This window comes from Vulpes lagopus, chromosome 4 (genome assembly GCF_018345385.1).
Source record: "Vulpes lagopus strain Blue_001 chromosome 4, ASM1834538v1, whole genome shotgun sequence".
Taxonomy (NCBI): Eukaryota; Metazoa; Chordata; class Mammalia; order Carnivora; family Canidae; genus Vulpes; species Vulpes lagopus.
In genome coordinates, this window is record NC_054827.1 from 11,591,263 (window position 1) to 11,613,713 (window position 22,451).

Below are 22,451 nucleotides of genomic sequence, written 5' to 3' on the forward strand. Positions count from 1 at the left end.
GTCTTGCTTTTTGTAACAAAAACAACTGTTTAGTGCCTTATTGGGGAAAAAAAAAAAACATTGTGGAATACCATTAAAAGAAAAAAATTCGAAAAAAAAAAAAAAAAAGAAAAAAATTCGCACATGTGGCGTGATGCGTGGAGGAGGCTCCTCTCCACCCCAAGCAAGCATTTGGTTTTGGCAGCACAAAGGATGCTTAAACAGGTTAAAAATAGCGAGCTGAAGTTTTCACCTCCTAGGCAGCGCTAATCCAGCGCAGGCTGTTGCTGATGACATGGTGGTACCATCTGTGGAAACCCTGGAACCGAAGTTCTTAGGGGACCAAACAGCCCTATTACTCAGCTTCTCGCCAGCCAACGAGGGGAGAAGGAAAGGGAGCGGAGGAAAGAGTGAGCGAGGCAGCAGATGGAGGCCCCTTGTCAGGAGCAGCTGAATGGAACAGGGAGAGAAGGTTCGAGGGCAGGAGAGGGAGGAAGAGCAGGAATGCAGTGTGGGCCGGGGCTGCAGCTCACCTGACACGTTCATAAATCAGGCCATATTAGAAACATAACTGGAATGCACTGCTCTTTATAGCCAATGTGCACCACTCCTCAGTGGGCCCCAGGCCGTGTGGGCACGATCAGTTAACCCTCCCGGTCACGGTGTGACGTGGGGCCCAGGAGCACCACCCCCCTCCAGCTGGAGAGGCCTTACACCCCACACCCAGTGACAGCTGAGCTGGGACTTGAATCCGGGGCCGGTCCCACCCCGAGTGCCCAGCTTCCAGCCTCTGTGCAGTGGCCACAGCGGAACACAGGCAATTCCGTGTAAGCCTTGCTCCTTGTTTTATGGGTGTCAGTTTTGGCCATTTTGGGGGATAGAGGGACATGGGGAGACCTCTTCAGGAAATAAAACTGATATGATTATTTGATATACAGGTGGAAAGAGGATGAGCGAGAGGGAGGTGTTGCAGATACCTTGTCTCTCCTGTGGTTTGATACAGGGCATGTGTGTAGCAGGAGCAGTAAATGTAGTAGAGAAATGACTAAGGAAAGTCTACTATCGGATTATGTTTTTCTCAGGCAAGCATAATGAAAAATCCTCCCAGGCTTTCATTTTCTTTGAACCTGACAAATGTCAATTTTTCCTCACTGACTATTAGGCTGTGGGATTAATTATTTAATTGACAAAATGTGCTTCCTGCCACAGCTCCTGACATCATACACATAATAAAAATGAAAAATGAAAAATATTACTAGTAGCCAAAGATCTTTGAAACAATTCCAAAGAATCATGCTAATTTAGCTTGTCCGTGGAGTTTTAAAACAACTTGTCAATCCTCCAGCCACTTATTCTTAGAATGACACAGGAAAAGCCACTTCAGCCAGAGAAAGGCATAAGTGGAGACCCCTCTTAATGCAATTACATGGAGAATTCAAATCTAGAAATATGATGTTTTTATGTTTCTTGACCAATTTTGTGGCCTGTTATCAAAGTTAATTTTAATCATTTTTTGTGACTTTACCAACTGGCAGGTGACTCTGGTTAATTACATGTTATATTTAGGGACTGTAAAGCTGGAGATGATTTTGTATTCACAATAATGTATAACTTGACTGGATCTCACAAAGGTCTCTCTCTCTGTCTCTTTTTAAGTCTCTCCATGTGGTTTATTAGGTGATGGAAATAGTTCTTTTAGCAGCTGTGGAGTTCTCCGTAGGTGTGATGGGGTTAGGGTAACAATGGCTTGTTTTGCATTCTTGGATACTATTTTCTTTGATTCATCTTTGAAGAGAATTTATCCTGTCAGGTCTGAGACACATTTCTCATGAAACAGCTGCAGAAGATCATCCCACGGTTTTAGAGAAGTGATAAAATAAGAGATCTTTTTTCCTCTGCACTATGCACACTACTTGTAGTGTCCTTAACCAAACGAAAATGCTTATCAACTCCAACAAGGAATGTTGGCCATGAGGGTGATTTTTGAAGCAAGGTGATGTCTGGAAATAAGCACGCTTTGTTCCACAGAACCCTGAGCCTGAAAAGAACACCCCTGAGAGAGAGTTAACCCAAATGTTTACCAGTCATTCAGTAATTGGTGTTGGGTCATGAATTGCAGAATTTTTAAATGGAAAGGCCACCACTCACTCTTCATTTCTAGAATGGCAGTGAGGAGAAAGGTTATCTGTTTTTAAATGTGAACAACAGGTAGCATTATGTCTCCGTTTTTACATCCCTAAAATCAAAATAGAATATAAATTCGCAGAGTGGGATCCCTGGGTGGTGCAGCGGTTTGGCGCCTGCCTTTGGCCCAGGGCGCGATCCTGGAGACCCGGGATCGAATCCCATGTCGGGCTCTCGGTGCATGGAGCCTGCTTCTCCCTCTGCCTGTGTCTCTGCCTCTCTCTCTCTCTCTCTCTGTGACTATCATAAATAAATAAAAATTAAAATAAATAAATAAATAAATAAATAAATAAATAAATAAATAAATTCGCAGAGTAGTAAAGGGAAGAAGGAAGGCAGGTTGACAAAGATAGGTACTCGTTGATTTCTAAGTGTGGCTCACCGCCGGTCTTCCTGACAGCTTGCTTCCGGTCCCAGAAACTCTCTTCTTTCCTTACTGCTGCTCTGGGATTTGCCTTCTCTTCCTGCTTGTCATTGTCAGTAGCGCCCCACCATCCCGGCTCTCACAGACTTGGCTTCTGCTTCTCCCCTCATACCATTGCTGGTCTAAGACCGGTTCAAGTGTAGTAGTAGATCCCACAGGCCCTGATTTTTCACTGCTGTCCCTCCTTAGTGGACTGCATCCTGCTTCCATCTTTTATACAAATATTCTCTCTTACCAAGGATAACCCTCTTTTGTGAATCAAAAGAACATTAGAGAAGGAGTCCAAGTTTTCCTGTAAACATGTGTCCAGGATTCCAGCATGACGGTGGCTTGAATGATGCCTCATCAACCAACACCTCACGTCCTCTGAGCTGAGCAGTGATCCAGGGTGCAGATGAGATCTGGAATTCTTTTTTTTTTTAAGATTTTATTTATTTATTCATGAGAGGCACAGAGAGAGAGAGGCAGAGACACAGGCAGAGGGAGGAGCAGGCCCCATGCCGGGAGCCTGATGTGGGACTCAATCCTGGGACTCTGGGATCATGCCCTGAGCCAGAGGCAGATGCTCAACCACTGAGCCACCCAGGTGTCCTGAGCTCTAGAATTCTACAGGGCACTGAAGGACAAACCTGATGCAGACAGTTTTTCCATTTGGGTCAGATGAGAGCTCAGAATGGGGTACAGCTCTGGGGTGAAGATCAGAAAGAAAGCTGTGACTTTCTGTGAGAGGCTGAACTCCCTCTCCATGGTCCTTCCAGGAGTGAAGGTTACCTTACAGGAGCAGCTGGCTGCCTTGGCCCCTGGAGCTGGGGGAACCTTACACAGATGGATTTTCTCCAGTCTAACATCGTGAGACTACCAGCCAAGGAAACAGGGAGGAGGAAGATATGTCTCCAGAGTCTAACAGGACTTACTGCTAAGGCACCCAGGAAAGCCACTTGATAGCACCCAAAATGCAGGAAGTGGGATAGGATGCAAGATGAACAAATCAGGAAGCTGCTAATGAAAATGAGCAATGGAGATAGAAGAGGAAAACTTGAACCTAAATTAAAAAGTACAACAGCACTTAGAGAAATCTAAGTACAGAAAAAGGCAGTAACAAGAAAACCAACAATAACCACCAAATGCTGGTGGAGGGGGGGTGGGAGGAGGAGGGAGAAAGCCATCATTTACAAATGAAAAAATATGATGGATTAGTTGAAGAAGAGTATGTGTTCATTGATGAAATCCGAATTAATAGTTTTGAAGACCAAGTAGAAGAAAGAACTCAAGAAACAAGAGTTCCAGGTAAAATAAAAAAGAACACACACACACATACACACACATACACACACATACACACACACCTAAGCACATCCTAGAGGCATTTTGTAAATTTAGAGAGAAGGATATTTTATAAGATTCTATAGAGAAAAAACAAGTTACTTTTCTTGCTGCTTACAAAAGAAACAAAAAGATTAATGAATTTCTCATCTACAACAATGAAAGTTGAGGACAATACAATGCCAATGCCGTCTACTAAGAGAAAAGAACTACAACTTGTCCCCGGGATTCTCTGTGCAGGAAGACATCATTCATCTCTCAGAGTAAGTGCAAGATAGTTAGGGATGTGCAGAGACCATATCAGCGACGTATTTCATCTAAGGAAGTATTCGAGAAGGCGATACAACTGAATCAGAATCACTGCCCCTGAAGAGAAGAGGAAACAGTGATGTACGTCTGTGGGTAATTCTCAAATGATGATGGCAGAGCAACTGGAATTGTATGAGAATCCCTACAAGAGAGACCTTAAAAAAAAAAGGCTGGAACCAAAACTGATCACTTCCCTCAGCAATATCCACTAGTTGGAAGAAAGTGATGAAGAAAGTAGAAGTGTTTCCAAATCTCATCTATGGAGGAAGAGAGGGAACAGTCATGGAATAGAGTTCTAATGGAGGGAAATAATTGCTACCTTGCATTCATGTAATACAGAAAAACATGTATTTGAATATGAATGTCAGGAAAGGGAGGTAATTATTAGAGGAGCCCAGAAAAGCACAATAGACCTACCTCATTAGCAAGGGGAGAAAGGGAATGCATAGCAATCTGATCAGTTTAGCAAAAACTGCTCCAAGGAAAAAGAGGAAACAAGTAAAATCATGAATAACCATAAAACAAGATGAAAGAAGGCAAATCTACTATATTACATATTACATGAAATGTAAATGCGCAGCATTTTGACAAACAGAATTATCCCATTGGTTTATAAAAGTTATTGGCATTTATAATAAATGGACTTAAAAATGGTAAAAGAATGGTTGAAAACAGAAAGATGGATAAAGAAGTGTCAGGTAAATACCAACAAAAACAAAAGAAAAACAAGAATGGTAGGATTAATAATAGGAATACTATTAAAAATATTGAATGAGATAAAGAGGACCAGAGTAAATGATAAAAGACAAAAGTATGAATACCCTTCATTCATTGTTTAATCCATTAAACAATGTAGTAGCTAAGTTTATAAAACAAAAATTGTTAGAAAAAAAGTTGAAATAAATTTATTAGGGGATATTTTGGTTTAACTCCTTCAACATCAGATCTAAAAGACAAAAATAAGAAAGCAATTGTATAATATTAATAAAAACTTTCAGCTAAGATATATATTCAGTAATTTATAACCAGCAGATCGAAAGGATACAAATTTTCATAATTTTACAGAAGAGTTGCAGAAACGCATTATGCATTTAGCTACAAAAAGAAACATTAAAAAAATCAGAAAAGTAGGGGCTTTATAAGTCTAAATTGTTTGAGCATGTAATTCAGTAAAATTTGAAATAAGCAACTCAAAGAAACACAAACAAAACTTTTTCCTTCCGTGAATTATGACAACGCTATATTATCAGAAGAAGCAATAGAAAGCAAGGGAAAGAACGTTCTGCTTTCAAAATTTAGGAGAGGGAGAGAAAACCATAATCATAGGAAAAATATATTGTGGAGTATACTTAAAAAGTAAAGACCAACAAAGAGGAATTTGCTATACATCCTTAGAAATGGATAAAATAGCAGAAAAATAAACCAAAGGAAATGGAGGAGGGAGATGATCAAGATAAAACTGAAATTAAAAACAAACAAAAGCTTATTCTTTAAAAAGACCAAGGAAATAGAAAGCCCTTAATGATCCCAATTAAAAAATAATGAGAATAAAAATAGAGATCCTGAAGACCATGTAACAACTAAAAGGGACTTCTCCACATAATAATTTGAATATAGAGGAATTTATTTCTTCTTAGCAAAATATGATTGACACCAAATTATTTCAAAACATGGAGAAAATTTGTCCAGACCAGTTATCTCAGAAGAGATTAGAAAAGAGGCCAAAAGGGTACCATTACCAAGGAAAGAGCTCCTTTTGGTGAATTTTACGTTCCTAGGTGAATTTTACAAAACCTTCAAAGTGTAGCTCAATCCAAGGTTCAAAAAGCTATTTTACACCACACATACACACGCAAAAGATGGAAAGTACTCAAATTCATATTATGAAGCTGGCATAACCTCAATAACCTTAATACTAGCTTGAGTAAAATACAAAAGAGGCTGTCTGGATCAAAATTACTTCTCAATATATGTGTAAAAAGTAGTCTAAATAACTATTTGCATGTAAGAACCTAGCAATGTATAAAAAGGATAATAGGCTAGGCCAAATTAATAACTGAGTGAGTCCCTAATCCTTGGTATAATGTGAGGATTTTTCAATGTTAGGAAGTCTATTAACATAATTAGGTTAATAAATCAAAGTAGGAAAACATGATCTTATCAATAAATGATGAAAAGGTTTGGGATAAAATTTAGAAACCATTCCTTATTAAACTAAAACTCACTAAGTAAAAAACAAGAATAAAACACATTTAAATATCTTAGTCATATATAAGATGATCAATTAAAAAAATTAAACAGTATTCTAATTGGTGAGATCCTAGGACCATTTGAACTAAAATCATGAACACAAGAAAGGCTCATCTACTGTCCAACAATATTCAAAATTGTATTCAAAATTGTTTTTCATGTTTTAGCAATTGAAGTAAGAAAAGAACATTAAGTAATTGATTTATATGTTGGAAAAAGTTAAAATTAGCTTTTATATTAATTATACATCAATTGTATACATACAAAAACTATGTGTCTCTAGAAGTTAAAAAATTTTTTTGAAATAAAGTGGACCTTGGATGAATACAAGATAAATATATAGGCATTGTAGGTAATGTAGCTTTGTTACAAGTATAGATTCGGAATCCAGGTGATCTGTGTTTGAGTCCCAGATCTGCTGTTCATTAGCTGAGTGGCAAGTGCCTTATCTTGGCCAAGCAACTTGCTTGGGCCAATTACTTAATTTCTCTGTGCTTCAGATCTCTTTTATTGTAGAATTTCCTTTAGTTTTCCATCAATAGTGTTAAGAATGAAATGAGTTAATATATGTAAACTGCTTAGGATAATGCCTGATGTATGTTAAATACTATTTTTAAGTAATTATTAAGTAATAATTGGCTAGATTTAGAAGTCAGAAAAAAATGTCCTATTCTAATAGCAACAAACACTATAAAACTCTTTGGAATAAATTTTATAAAAGTCGTATGGGACCTAATATGAAGGGATCTATAAAATGTTATTGGAAGACATAAAACAGGATCTGAATAAATGGGAAGACAGTCAATGTTTTTAGATAGGAAGACTGATATCATAAGAATATCACTTCTCCCAAAATAAATGTGTGGAAGTCAGGATTTATTTTTAATTGGAGAACAGGGGGTCTTAAAGTTCACATGGAGGAATAAATCTGAAAGTAGCCAAAAAATATATTTAAAAGGCAAATAATGAGGATAAAATGGCCTTAACGCACATCTTTTTAAAAACACCATGAAGCCAATGTAATCACATCTCTATGATATTGGCATAAATAAAGACAAGTCAATCAGTGCAATAGACTAAAAATTTCAGAAATAGATTGTAGTATATAGGGAAATTTAGCATAAAACAGAAAATGGTTTTCTATTCAGTGGAATTTGATAAATGGTTCTGGCACAACTGGTTATCCATCTGGAAGAATATGAAATTGGACCCAAATCTCTCAGCATATTCAAAAATAAGTTAAGATGGATTAAAGGCAAATGTAAAAAGTAAAGCAAAAAAGAATTCTAGAAGCTAATTTGAAAGACAGAATAAAGTGGGAATGACTTGATCCATGAGGAGTGGGAAGCTCCCTAAACAATGGCTTCAGCGTCTACCAGTGATTTCCTTACAAAACAAGAAGTCCAGAGGTAGACTGTTCAGCGTCTGAAGATGCCCTCAATGCCCAAGTTTCTTCCTCGTTTGCTCTGCCATCCTTAGCATATGGCCTCTGTCCCATGGATCCCCAGATGTGTGCTGCATTTTCATATTTCTGGCTGAAACAGAATAAAAGCAAAGGTGAGAAGGCCTTCTCTGCTCTGGACTGTTTCTTTTTACTCCCCAGAGACATCTTCCTACATCTCTTTTTTCAGAACTGTTATACTTGGCTACGCTTAGCTGCATGAGAAGAAGGAACATTTACTATTTGTGCTTTCCAGCTTTTATAACAGAGGAACGCAAGGAAAATGTGGTTGTGAATCCACACAGCCCGCCCCAGAGACTACATGTACACCCTGGGAATAAAGGAGACCATTCTAATGGAAACAGAAAACCCAGGTGGAAAAAAAGCTTAAATGATTAATTTTTTAAAAATTTAAAACCTTCTATATGTAAGTTAAAAACACCATAAACAACATGATTATATTGGGATTGATGATTACAGTTCATATGACAGATATAAGGGCTCTGTGTATATATAATATACTAAGAGTAACTTTTACAAATTGAAAACAGAAAGACAAGCAATCCAGTGGGAAATGCCATGAATAAACATTTCGCCGAAGAGCAAACTCAAGTGGTCAGTAAACACATGGAAAGGTGATCTGTTTTCCTGTTAGTCTGAGAGGGGCAGTAGCTAATCCTAGCTCCTGCATCCCCAGGACACAGCTCACATACTGGCTTCTGTCACTGAGCGTTGGTGTACCACGTGACCACCAGTGGTTTGCTTGGGGAATTCCTCCCACCTTGAAAAGCAGAAAATTAATGGAAGGAGCAATGGTGGTGAGAGGTTTTCCCTGTTGGAATTCTGAACACATTTTTTTTTCAAGGAGACAGCCTCCTTAGCTTGATATCATGCTGTATTAGGCGGTTACAGTTTCTCAGGTACAGATAACTTAATAGACTTACGTGTTCCGTCATGGTTTCCTGTGTATTGTTTTCACGGAAAAATATACCCACTTGACTCTTGAACAATGTGGGTGTTGGGGACATTGACACCCCACACAATTGAGAATCTTCGTATTAACTTTTGGCTCCTCCAGAACTTAACTACTGATAGACTATGGTTGACCAGAAGCCTTACTGGGAATGTAGTCGGTTAACATATACTTGTATGTTTGCATGTTATATGTATTATATTCTGTATTCTTAATAAAGTAAGCTAGAGAAGAGAAAATATCTCTAAGAAAATCATAAAGAAGAGAAAATACATTTTTAGCACTACACCATACCAGAAAAAATCCGCATATAAGTGGACCCCAAGCAGTTCAACCCTGTGTTGTTCAGAGGTCAACTATGCGATCCCTATCAACTTCTGAACACAATACTCACTTTCTTAAAGTGAGGACTTTCTATACGATTGTGAAGTTTGGGCTTAGGAAGAACTTAAAAAAAAAAAGGAGCAATTTATGAATTGCTTTACTCAAAATTTTACTCAAAAATGTTTATAAAGGTGGTAAATACAACAAAAATCTATTCATAGAATTAGAGAGAGAGTGTGAAAGCAAGCAAGCAAGCAGGCAGGCTGCACATGTAGCTGAATATGGAAAGTTTAGGGTTTATATTCCTCCTTTCATCCAGCTTCAGCGAGGGTGAGATTTCATTTGGTGCTGGGCAGAGGCACATTGTCTCAACTGAACCATAACCACAATCCTCTTAAAAAAAACAACTTCTGCTGGCATTGCACTATAATGTTTTGCTGGATAAAGACATTTGGCCCATTAGGAAAATAGCATCCACAACATATCCAGGATTGTGCTGAGGGAGGGAATGAAGAGTTGGTGGCAAAGAGGTGAGACTGTGCCTTTAATATTTTTTAAATCAATATCCAAATAGAGGAAGGTCCATTTTTACCGGGTTGGGGGATGGGGGGAGGTGACAGTTTTGTTGCTAGAATATTACTAAAATGAGAAATAATTTCAGAATCTTTCTCTACGCTGTATATTCCAATGAGGTCAAAAGAATTAGATTCACATTCCTTCGATGTAGAACATGAAGATTGTACGTATCATTTTAGAATGTCACCGACAGAATTGGACAGATGTAAAAATAGTATTAACAGTGCCTTTACGATCCCTATTATGTGTCTTTCTGTACCATTTTATCCTGCTTCAGAAGTGGAATGGAATACATTGGGTTTTGTTCTTACTCCTCTTATTTTTGTTTTATTTATTTGTGTTTTTTGCATTATGAAAATATATTAAACATTCCAGCATGCTGGAAATTGTGAAGGAGGAAGATGTGAGAGCCAAGAGCAAAATGCTTTTAATTTTAAAGACTGAGATTTAGTTTAGTCTTGGATGCCATTATAGTGAATAATGGGAACTGATCCTAGACTTCAAAAGAAATATGACCATATGGTCTTACCATTCAGCACTTAATGCTGCTATGAATTTCCAGTTATACCCCAAACTTTTCATTTCCCCAGTGTTCCCCCTCACCTCTGTCATCATACAAAAATGAAAGGAATCTGAAACCCTTTTTCTGAAATACTTCTGAAATACTTACTGGTGCCGAGAAAACTTTTTCTTTGTGAGACTAGGATTTTATAAAGAAAGACAAAAACCCGAAGCATTAATCAGATCCACCAGACTAATTACCGCAACTCCGAAGTTTATTACTTTTAAATATTAACTACTTAAAATGATTCATTTAGAGATCAAAATGATTAATCCTTCTCAGTCACTATAAATGTCAGCGGTGGGATTAAAGGATTTAGATGGTCATGTTTACTCAACCTTACATTTTCTGTACTTAAAGACACAAGTTAAATAGCTCCAGTTTATCATCACTTCACGTTCATGTTTTCCTCTGAGCTCCCTCTCTTAGCTCCCCTGCCTAACTGATTGTTAACTAATTTCGGCCAGTTAGGGAGGCAGAGGGCTTCTTTCAGGCTTGGCGGCCAACCTGCTTTGTAGATTACCTACCAGAAGGTGTGAGTAGATAGATGTAGCTTACAGGCCTCCTCCGGACACAGTGGGGGTAATCCTTTCCCCCTGCCTCGGCCTTTATTGGTCTGATGTCTTACCCCCCAGCTTCCTGCTAAATTTGTATCCGGTCCTCACCCCATTGCCAGTTTGGGTTCCACGTTGTGAATCACCACGGTGCGGCTTCAGTCACAATTATTAAACACCTGCTGCTTCATGCTCGGCCGTGTGTGCATATTTATACCAATACCCACCGCAGTTTGACTCAGACACCAGCAGATATGTTGTAGCCATGTTATCATCGCTGGGCCTTGGATTGTTCTAAAGAAATAATCACTGCTTGCAAATAAGAAGCAAGTTCATTTCAGAACGCCCTTGAGAAAAACCTGTTGTCAAGTTACTCCTCTAATTACCAATGGTTGCTGATGGCAAAGTGGCACCGTTTTGTGGTTGGGGATGTAAATCCTTCCTGATTCATGCTTACCAGGATGCTCTTTCCTTGGAAGTCAGCAGACATTTCTGATTTGAGCCACCAAGCCTTCGATTCTTCCCTGGAGCATCACAGATCTTCTCCTGAAGAAAATGTGTGTTCTCTGGGTCATTCATTCTAACCTAGCTTTCTCCACCTGCACACCTACTTGGGGTGTTCCCTTCCCACACTTCTCACTAAGTTCACCGTGCTGCCTCTGGTTCCTGTTCATTGGGACAGACAGGTGCCCTTCTCAGTGGAGTCCAGGACGAATGGGGTCGGGACAACCTGCAATGGCCTCCATAAGACTCCTGTTTTGAATAATAAACCAGATTATGATTATAGCATCCAGTGGTCATGTCATATTCTCTATCTTCTGAGAACTTGAGATTATCAGTCTGTGGTTATGATCTTAATATCCTATTGACAGATAAGGTGAGCAAGCAGTTAAAGGTATTTGCATTTTACACACAGCGTAACGTGGGATGGGGCAGTTAGGTATTTAGTGGGATTTCAAGTTAATTGTTAAAATGTAGTTGTATGTAGGGCCTTATAAGTGAAGATTTATACCATCGCTGGCATTTCTCCTGCATGTTCGAGGATGGGTATTCTGTTCAAACGGTGACAAATTTAGCTTAAGAAGTTGATAGCGTTTGGATTGTCCCATAAAATATGCAGTAGGTCTCAAAGGGGGAAAAGTTACATACATTTCTATTGTTGTGCGATCTTCTTATCATTTTGCAAACTCAGCAAAAGTGGGAACTCTGGATAAGAGGGTGGGGACATTAATTCCGCAAGCATCGAGTAAGAAATATTTGCCCAATTTGCAGTTTGGGGTTTTACTCAACCCTGGGAGGAAGGTCACTCTGTGTCTGGGAAGGGAGAACCCATCCAAACTCACAGCAACCAAGGAAAACATTTAAAGACAATTAACAGGTTATTTTATTTCTGTGTATTAAGTGTATATTGATTCTTCTCTCCACTTCCCAAACTCCATCTTGGGCATTGTTACTATAGGAGAAATGGAGGAGGATTCTCCTTGTATGTTGAAAGAAAGGGCAGAAATGAAACCAGAGACAAATATTGCTCCAACATGTCTTACATAACTTCACTCCTTTGCAATCAAAGAGGGGGGATTTTTTTTTTTTTTTAAGATTTTATATATTCATTCATGAGAGACAGAGAGAGGCAGAGACACAGGCAGAGGGAGAAGCAGGCTCCATTCAGGGAGCCCGACGTGGGACTCGATCCCGGGTCTCCAGGATCATGCCCTGGGCCGAAGGCAGACGCCAAACCGCTGAGCCACCCAAGGATTCCAAGGAAGGATTTTTAAAGCCCAGCTTCTATTATGTTTTTTTAAATTAAGAAAATTATCATGCAAAGCAAAAATTCAAAAGTATAAGATAGAAAGTCACTAATTTCCTTCACTTACAGTTCCTTCTAAATGATCATCACGACAGTTTTCTCGTCTTCTCCTCACCTTTATTCACACTTAGAACCATAAGCACTCACATAATCTGTTGGTTCTCTCTCTTAGTTTCCAAAAATGGGATCAGACTGTACACACCATTCTGCAACTTGTGGGGTTTTTTTGCTTAAAATATATATAATGGCTTCCCTCCAGATCCAAAGATACAGGTCCAAACTCACTGTTTATGCTAGCCACATAATGTTCCATCGCAGGGGCTACATAATGTATTCAGCTATTCCCTTTCTGGTAAGCATTCCAGTTATTTTAATTTTTGCAACAGTGCCACAGTAATCATCATTTGTACATGCATGTTTAAGATCAGGTGATTGTCGTCTCAAAGATAGACTTTCTGAGCTAAAGAGCAGTTTTCATTTCAACAGAAAAACCTTTTCAAAGAATAAATCAGCATAACAGAAAGCAAAGAAAAAAAAATAATGGCATAAAATTATAATGAATTCACATAGCAGGCCCGCAGAATCGACTTTGTTTTAAAGGAACAACAATTCTTAGTTTGTCCTCCCAAATTTCAATACCGCTGACCTACATTCCAATTCCCTGTTGCAAACTTGCAGCACGAGGAACTGGCCTGCAGTGTGGTATGAGAATCTACAGATAATAACAAGTCTGGTGAGGCTGTGCAGCGATGGGAACCCTCACACGTTGCTGGTGGGAATGTAAAATGGTGCAGCTGTTGTGGAAAACACTCCGGCAGGTCATCCAAAGGTTACCCGTAGAGCTGCCATATGACCTGGCAATGCCTCTCACAGGTCTAGATGCAAGAAAAACAAAGACGTTTATCGACAGAAATTTGTACGTGAATGTTCATAGCAGCATTTCATAATAACCAAAAAGTAGAAACACCTCAAATGTCATTAACTGATGTATGGATACATCACTGAACCCAAGTCCACCTGCCAGGTACGCAGCAAAGCCAATCACTGAGACGTTGGACATGCAGCAAGGAACCGGTCTATTCAGGAGGCATCAGATGAGACGGGAGGGCAAGCCGAAATCTGCTTCCTCAAAGGGGGACAGAAGAAGTTTTTTATAATCATTGGAGTTGAGATTACATAATATATATTGATGAAAAAGGACAGCGGGGGAACTAAAGATTATCTGTGAAGAAAGACGGAGCGTGCACATTGAGCAAACATAAATGTCATATATGTCCCTTGTTCATTTTGGGGACAGAGACTTTACCTCAGAATGAGGCGGAATCAGCCCCTCATCTCCAGAGGTTATCTTAGGACAGGGAGAAGGGTCAATGGGCATGCTCTGAGAGCCGGGATGTGCCGGATGGGATCTTGGGCCCGTTATCCCTGGGTGAGGAATGTATGGCCTTGCTCATTTCTAGGCTGGAACCATATGAGTTGACTTTGAGTCCAGGCTTCTGCAGAGACAGCCAGTGAGTTTGTTAGTGGGGTCTGAAAGACACCATCACTGATTAGGGGAAACAGCTCTCTGAAGAACCAGTTTTAAACTCTCTGCTAGTTTTAACCTCATTAACCCTATCGGGTTCATATTCGACTGCCCCCTGAGTTATGATCATTTCTTGATCTTGAGGACTTGGGACGATGACCACTCTGGCTACTTCTTTATCTCCTCAGGGGTAGATTTGGGGTAAAAAGCAATGTTTGTAAATCTTAGCTGCATGCCATGCTGAGCAGAAGTTTTTAACCTTTAGGACAACAGCAGCAAGAGAAATAGAAGCGACATGGAGTCAGACATGCCGAGTGGTTCCCTGCTATAGATATTCCATACGATGGAATACTATTTGACCATAACAATGACGTCTTGACATATACTGTGATGGGAATGAGCCTTGAAAGCATTATGCTAAGTGAAAGAAGCCCGTCACAAAAGTCCATATTGTAGGGTTTCTTTTATTTGAAATGTTCAGAATAGACAAATCTGGAGTGAGAGAGAATGGATGGGTGGTTGCCTAGGGCTAGGGTGAGGAGGAACAGATAAGGGGAACAATGGGAAGTGGCTGATAATTGGTATCAAGGCTTCTTTGAGGGGGTGATAAACATGTTCTAACATTGATTGTGGTGATCCTTAACACCAGACAGATACTAAAAAGCATTGAATTGCACATTTTAAGTGGATCCAATATATGGTTTATGAGTTATGTCCCAATAAAGCTATTTTTTGTGGGGTTTTATTATTGTTTTTTTTTTTTTATTGTTTTTTAAAACAAGGGAGAGAGAGAGAGAGAAAGCAAAACCTAGGCGTTAGAGAGATCTAGATTCTGGAGGGAAAGAGAATACCGTGAGTTCAGAACTGGACCACCCAATTGTACAGCCTGTTTCTTTTCAACTCACACAGAGATAGTAGATGTCTTGCTTACTGCTGAACATCACTTGGCAATGCAGCTTGGAAAAATCGCTTCCTTCTCTGACTAGGTTATAGATGCTATGTGAGAAGAAGGCCAAGTAGCTAAGCTCTTTCTCCAGGGCCTTGCTTTTACTGAAGGGGTAGCTTTTGCCGTGTGCTGACTTCACCTGCAACAGTGGTTCTTACCTGGTCCTGCTTCATCACAGACCTTCAGTCACTCTTTCAAAATGTGAACTTTAAAAAAAAAAAAAATACAACCTGCCTACATGGTATTTATTCAGTTTTTAAAAATAGATTTTCGAATTTATGAGTGTCATAAAACACAAATGCCTAATCCAATCCAAGCTAACCTTGCCTTTTAATCACAACAAATCTCATTCTCAGGTATACTTTATTCTTGCTGCAATTTATTGTTTTGGTACTGCTTCAAATTGTAATGGGAAACTCTGTGTAGGCCCTGCTGGTCAAGGTTACCAAAATTCAATGTGCAGGAGGTAAATACTTATTTCACTAGTTTCAGCCAAATAGAATTAATGTAAATACTCTAAAATGTGAAGAAGGACATTACGGTCATGTTGTTAGAACCATTGCAAATAACACAATCTGAAGAAACCCTGGAAAATAAGAATAAGTGTATCCTTATGTCTTTTATGTCCCTTGAAGCCAAAGCAAGATGGTCAAGTTTTTAGCTGCTTCCGGAAGCATCTTCTCTGCCTTTCTCTTTGCGCTCTTCTCCATTGCCCTCCAGCCCTCCAGAAACACATCACCCAGCCAGAGCCTCCCATCCCCATGACACCTCTGCCAGCTGTCTCTCTTTCCTGAGTCAGAAACCTTCCATCTCTCCATCTTTCCTCCATTGGTCAAAACGGCATATGTTTTCCATAAGCATGGCCCATCTTGCTAACACTGCTAGATTGTGGGAAATAACCCCGCTAGAACCAATTTACTCCCGTTTGATCACTAGGTCTCCCCAGGGGTGTTTGCGTGAAAACAAGGGATCCCACAAGCAAGAATCCTTAACCAAAGAGGGGAATTGATAACAATGGAGCCCGAAGCTCTGAGGCAGGTCTGGGCTAGAGAGATTTATAAATAAAGGAGAAGGAAAAGTCAGCCTTGGGGGTGGTGTGACTGCTCTAAAATTATTTGGAAATTTACCACCAAATTATACATTTCTCTATGACCGTTCATTAACATGCGTCCAGGTGTTTATTTTTTAAGCCATTCCCGCTTAGCCTTACTGTATGCTAGTCACATTTACATAAAGCATCTCTTCAAGTCACAAGAGCCCTGAGAGATAATAAAAATAGAAGAGTAGAGTGACTTGAACAGAGCAAGTGGCTTCAGCATAGGTCAGCATAGGGTCAGGATTAGCATCCTTTCCTAGAGGAAAGGAAAGCAGACCTTTTAATTCAGGAAGGCAGTCCGACAGGGGTTCTTCTGCTCCTGCTTGCTTTCCAGCTTGCATTTCAGAAAGAGCCTGTGAGAGTTTTGAATTATTGTGAGGCATTGATTTCAGAGGGTCAGATGTTGAAGGAGCCCAGGATCCACATCTCGTTATCTCGTTCATAGGGACGGTGTCTTGGATATTTATTTGCAAAGCGAGCTGTGTTTACATACCTGGATAACAAATACCTAAGATAGCTTTCTGCTTTCCTCCACCTCATAGATTTTTGCATCAAGATGTTAACAGTGTGAAAAGTCAATAATGTGGAAAATGTTTTCAGTTGCATTTCAGAGATTAGAAAGGAGTTTTTAACTGCTTTTAACCTCTCTCTCATCTCTATCCTCCAATGGGCACCTCCTAAGCAGAGGGAAGATGCAGTCTTATCATCCATTTTCACCCTTTAAAAATTATTTTGTGGGGGCACCTGAGTGGCTCCGTGGTTGAGCGTCTGCTTTCAGCTCAGGTCGTGATCCTGGGGTCCTGGGATCGAGTCCCACATCGGAACCTGCTTCCCCCTCTGCCTGTGTCTCTGCCTCTCTCTGTGTCTCTCATGAATAAATAAATAAAATCTTTTTTAAAAATTATGTTTTATTCTTATTTTGAAAAATCAACACGTGTAACAGTAACATGTAATCATTTTAGACTCTGTTCTTCTGTCTCCCTGTTTGAAATGTGATGTAGAAATAACAGTGAGTCGGTTCTTCTACGACTGCCCCATTAACCGTCCGTGACAGTGACCTTTTTGGCGTTTACTCTTGTAAAGTACAAACTACACTAATTATTTAAAAACTATGGACAATACTGTGCCTTGATTCATCCAACTTGCCCACTTTTTCACTGTTCCATGGGCTCTTTTTTTCCTTTCCTTCTTTTTTTTTTTTCTGACATTTTTTTTTTTTTGGTTCAGATACTTATTCAAATCTCTCTGATAAGGAGTTTGATTTGTAGCTAATTGTAGCAACAGATTTTCATTATTTATGAGTGTCATTGTCAGAACCCATTTGGAAGTCTGACCAAGATAAAGCTGATTCCAACTTCTGATATGACCACAGCAATAAAGCAATTAACCACACCAGTTAAAATGTGCTGAGACCTGGAGGCTACTGATATCTTGACAACCAAGTATATACTATACTGTGCATTATGTTTGACTCATTTCCTAGAAGATTCCACATGTTATTATTTTATCACAAATAATTTATGGCACCCTCTTTTTTAAGAATATAACGTATGTTATTTCTCACACCAGCCAATTACGTTTAAAATGTTTGTAGATTGAAGAGATAGAAGTAGGAAAATGAAAACTGTGAGTGATATAAATGCTTCATATTCTTAAAAGGTTGATATTATGTGGCAGCATTTAAATCAGTCTTTGTGTACGGTTATTCTTTACATGTATTTTGATTCTGGTCAGTACCTAAATCTCAGACTCTATCATGCCAACAAGCGACAAGAAATGGAAGAGCCAATATATCTGCATCCTACAAGCAAACATATTTCTCTCTCTTCTCATCTATAGTATCATAAAACATGTGAAATTTCAAGAATAGGCACATGATTGGCAAAGTCATTAATACGAGCAGTCATTTTAAAGTGTCACCTAATTTAAACATTTTTGCTTGAAGTTATTGCCATGCCATGAGTTTTATTATGCTCAATTTATTAGTAAAGGCCTGCAGGGTTCACAGGCATTTATTTTCCAGGGAACTTGATTTTCAGGGAACTTGATTATCATTAATTTTTAAATACATATTACTCCCGCTTTATTTTCAGAGTGAGCTTTATTTGCAAAAATTGGTTTACTCTGATCAATATAGATGTTTCCAGGTGTTTATTAAAGCAGAATGTCTAGAAAGTCAGAGATCTACAAATTTTCCAGACGTTACACTCCAAGACATAGTGAACGTATGCGCGCGCGCACACACACACACACACACACACACACACACGACATATGTTTACACTGGTTGCTAACTTGAGGTGGGCAGATGTAATAAAAACTGACCAAACCCCTACATACCGTGTAACTTTCTCTTGTCTTCCAAAGAAGTGACATCTGGGTGGGAAAAATCCCATCATTCAGGACTAGAGCCAAGACATGGGAAAGAACTCTGAGAGTTTCCATTGCTTCCCAAGTCGCCAAACAAAATCCCATCCCTGATGACGAGTCCTTTCTCTGGGTTGAGTTGTCAAGGCCTGTGCTCCTCGGCTTGCCCAACCTCTCTCTGGAGGTGCTTATGGGCTCAAGTGGTTGACAGAGGGGCTCTAAGCGGGGCGTGTGGGAAGTCAGTGGGGGAGCCCCACCCACCCTCCCCTCTGGCACCCACTCGACCCTATGCCATGCAGTGCCCGTGTAAACATCTGGTGCTGCTACCTGGGAAACTGGAATGCTTGTGTGTTTTTGTTTCTGTTTTTGCTTTCTTTTCTTTTTTTTTTTTTTTTTAGGGAGATTTCTTTGAAAACAAAACTCAAGAAAACTGAAACATATACTCACTAGTTGTTATCTCTTTTTCCCCCTAATTAGGACAGAATTTTACCCTAAGGCAGTTAGGAGTTTGTGAACCAGCAACTCGAAGAGGACTGGCATTTTGTGCGGAAATGGGGCTCCCCCACAGAGGTTATTCTATCAGTGCAGGGTCCGATGCTGATACTGAAAATGAAGCAGTGATGTCCCCAGAGCACGCCATGAGACTTTGGGGCAGGGGGGTCAAATCAGGCCGCAGCTCCTGCCTTTCAAGTCGGTCCAACTCGGCCCTCACGCTGACAGATACGGAGCATGAAAACAAGTCGGACAGTGAGAACGGTAAGTGCCATTTTTTGCTCTATAATGTTGGCCTTCAGTGCTTCTGTTTTAGTTGACTGTGGGGGCATGCTTCTCTTCCTTTCTTCTTTCTTCCCACTCTTCCTTCTCTTTCTTTCGGCTTCCTTTGTTTTCATTTGAATGCAAAGGAATTCAAGAAATGTCCTTGAATAATTCATTTTTTTCCTGGAAAAAAAATCAATATTCGACATCAGATTGTTAAATTCTGCAAGCAGTCTATGATGTGTTAGCTATAGTTTTGAAAAACAGTTTAATTATGTACAGGAAAAAAAAAGATCAGCTTCGACTTATCTTGGACCGTGTCACCTGTTATCCTCTGTGGAGTAGCCAAGCAAGTGGTGATAAGGTTTACCCTAGAGCCAGCTTGTAATCAAAGATGTCTTTGTAGATTCCTCTTGAAGATATCTCAAAGAAGTTGCAGAATCTTAGAATGGATGAGTGAGCACCCAGAATAGTTTATGAACAGGGCTCAAGTGATTGAAGAACAAATTTGATCGTGCTTTAAACTTACTAGTTGATGAGAGCAAATGAAATTTTGGTAAACAGGGAGAGTATGGTTTTCGATGTGCTTTGGGGACTGCATTATTATGCAATTAAGTCTACACACAAAAAATTGGATTTTAGGATATCCAAACAGCAGCATTACATATTGTAAGAAAGGGATCTTTATAAATTATTGGGACTCTTTTCTTATAGCTAATGCAGGACCATAAAAATAGTTCATTTATATGCAATAATAGATTTAAAAGGAAACTTAATTTTTAGTCAGTATTGCTTCAAAGAAGAATTGGAGCATCAGTGCCAACATACCAGACAACAAAGGGACATTTCTCCTTCACATTTAATAGTAACATTGCACTTGCTACTTCAATCTAGTTATTGATGCTATGTGTATGTGATGCATCAAGAAGCAAGGAGAAAATTAAAATAGAAGAATTGCATGACATTTGAAAAGAAAGATGGTTGTTTTACCAACAGTATTTCATTTGTATTATTTATTGACCAACTTTGTCAGCTTTGCTTTACAATACGAAAGCAGATCTATTCAGCTTTCAATTTTAGCTAAGTCACAGTATGAAGTGGTACCTATCGCTTCCTGCTATTATTACCCATTTCCTTCTTACTCCTGGGAAAAAAAAAAAAAGTCTGATTTAAACCAACCAAAACAGTGTCTTTCCTTATGTAGAATGTTAGTGCATTAAACCAATCAAGATCAGTGGCTAATATGCACTCGATGTATTCATTTTGGTAGTGTCAGTTCTGGGTGGAGACTGGGTTTATTCCAACCCCAAACAGGAAACAAATTCTTTCTGACAAAATGAGTCCTTGAATCAGACTGGCAGCATTTTCCTGAGCTAATCCATTCACCTCAGTAAAACCTGTATTTATATCAGTTTTCTTTTTTTTTTTTTTAATTTTTATTTATTTATGATAGTCACAGAGAGAGAGAGAGAGAGAGAGGCAGAGACATAGGCAGAGGGAGAAGCAGGCTCCATGCACCGGGAGCCCGACGTGGGATTCGATCCCGGGTCTCCAGGATTGCGCCCTGGGCCAAAGGCTGGCGCCAAACCGCTGCGCCACCCAGGGATCCCTATATCAGTTTTCATTGTGAATTCAGAAGGTTCTAGCCTTAAATGCATAAAATTTGGTATCAACTTTGTTTCCTGACTATCCAAATCTTCAGGTATGATGGTTATATTCAAATGTAGCACTCGGTATTTTATTTCCCTAAAATACATGATAACATTTATGGTAGTTATAGAAAAGAGTAGAACGCAGCAAGATAATGCATCCAGTTCTGATTATCTGCATCAGATCCACACTCATATCCATTATATATTTTCTCAATCAGGTCAGCATATTCTTTCTAGCCACACCCTCTATAGCATCTCTTTCTCCTCTGTAATAACAAATGTGTCCTGTGATTGCATCTGTAGTGGTAAAACATAAATTAATTTAATGATTTTTTAAATTGTGTATCTGTTAAAGCTATCTCACAGTGAATGCCCAAACACACCATTTATTTTTTCTTTTAGGAAAATCTAAAACTTACCGAATTGTTAACTTATAGTCAACAGCATAAAATATCCAATTGGTAGGGAGGAGGAAAGGAAAACTGAATGTCTCCCACCACTGGCCCTCACCATTTACATAGATTCTTGTTACCTGGAGAAGGATCTTGCCTCCCCCAGGACCTCATAGACCTTGGTCATGGAGTGATGTCAAGGCAAGAAAAGGCATACTCTTTCTTTTCTCCAGATGGTGGTTATAAAGCAGAGTGAACAGAGATAGGAAGAGGGTGTCAAGGGCCTTGCCTTGAAATTCAGAACATTTGGTAGCATTTGTTGAGAGTAAACAGGTCAGCCAAGTTAAGAGTATAAAGTGTCAAAAACAATGTTTGTTGAGCTGGGCAAGTGATGACTTAAACTTGTGTTTACTCTTTTCCCCAAGGTTTGGCTGTGGTTGTTTTAAAAAAAAAAAAAAAATTTGATGGTCCAAGAACTCCCAATGAGGTCAGCTAAGGGAAGAAAGCAAGAGACGAAATAAAACAGATATAGGCTCTTAATGAACACTGGCTATCGCATAGATATAATATCTACCTCCATAGGAACAAATTCAGATTAGTTTATTTGTCCTGAATTTTCAGTGATTAGTCAGAAAGAGCAAGAGTCCACTGAAAAGTAAATAATTGCATTAAGAGGTGGGAAAGGATAATTTTCTGAGATATTTAGTGGACCTTTTGAATTGTGGAATGAGATAAGAATATTGAGGATTTTTTTTCTGATAAAAAAACTATGGTTTTTCTTAAGCTAAGTTATAGGAAAAACTAAAATTTATAATCCTACATATGGTATTCTAACATATTTCTAAGCAATAGCCTCAAAATTATTACATATTTTTACCATTACTACTTCTAGTCAAATATTTCTCATCTAAAATTACTGAAATAATTCAATCCTATCCTCAGTTATTTTTCATTGCTCTAAGTTTGAAAGACCATTGATTTTCCAGTGATATTTTCCTTTGCCTTTCATTA

General features: G+C 39.1%; 1 protein-coding gene across 3 annotated transcripts in view; it reads left to right on the top strand.

Annotated features, from left to right (window-relative positions):
• The window catches only part of TENM3 (teneurin transmembrane protein 3), a 609,811-nt gene that overhangs the window by 160,509 nt on the left and 426,851 nt on the right, over nt 1–22,451 (top strand). For all 3 annotated transcript variants that reach the window (XM_041753664.1, XM_041753665.1, XM_041753666.1), the window contains exon 3: nt 19,118–19,396. In XM_041753664.1, the coding sequence (XP_041609598.1) occupies nt 19,118–19,396 (279 nt within the window). The remainder of the gene's footprint in view (nt 1–19,117; nt 19,397–22,451) is intronic.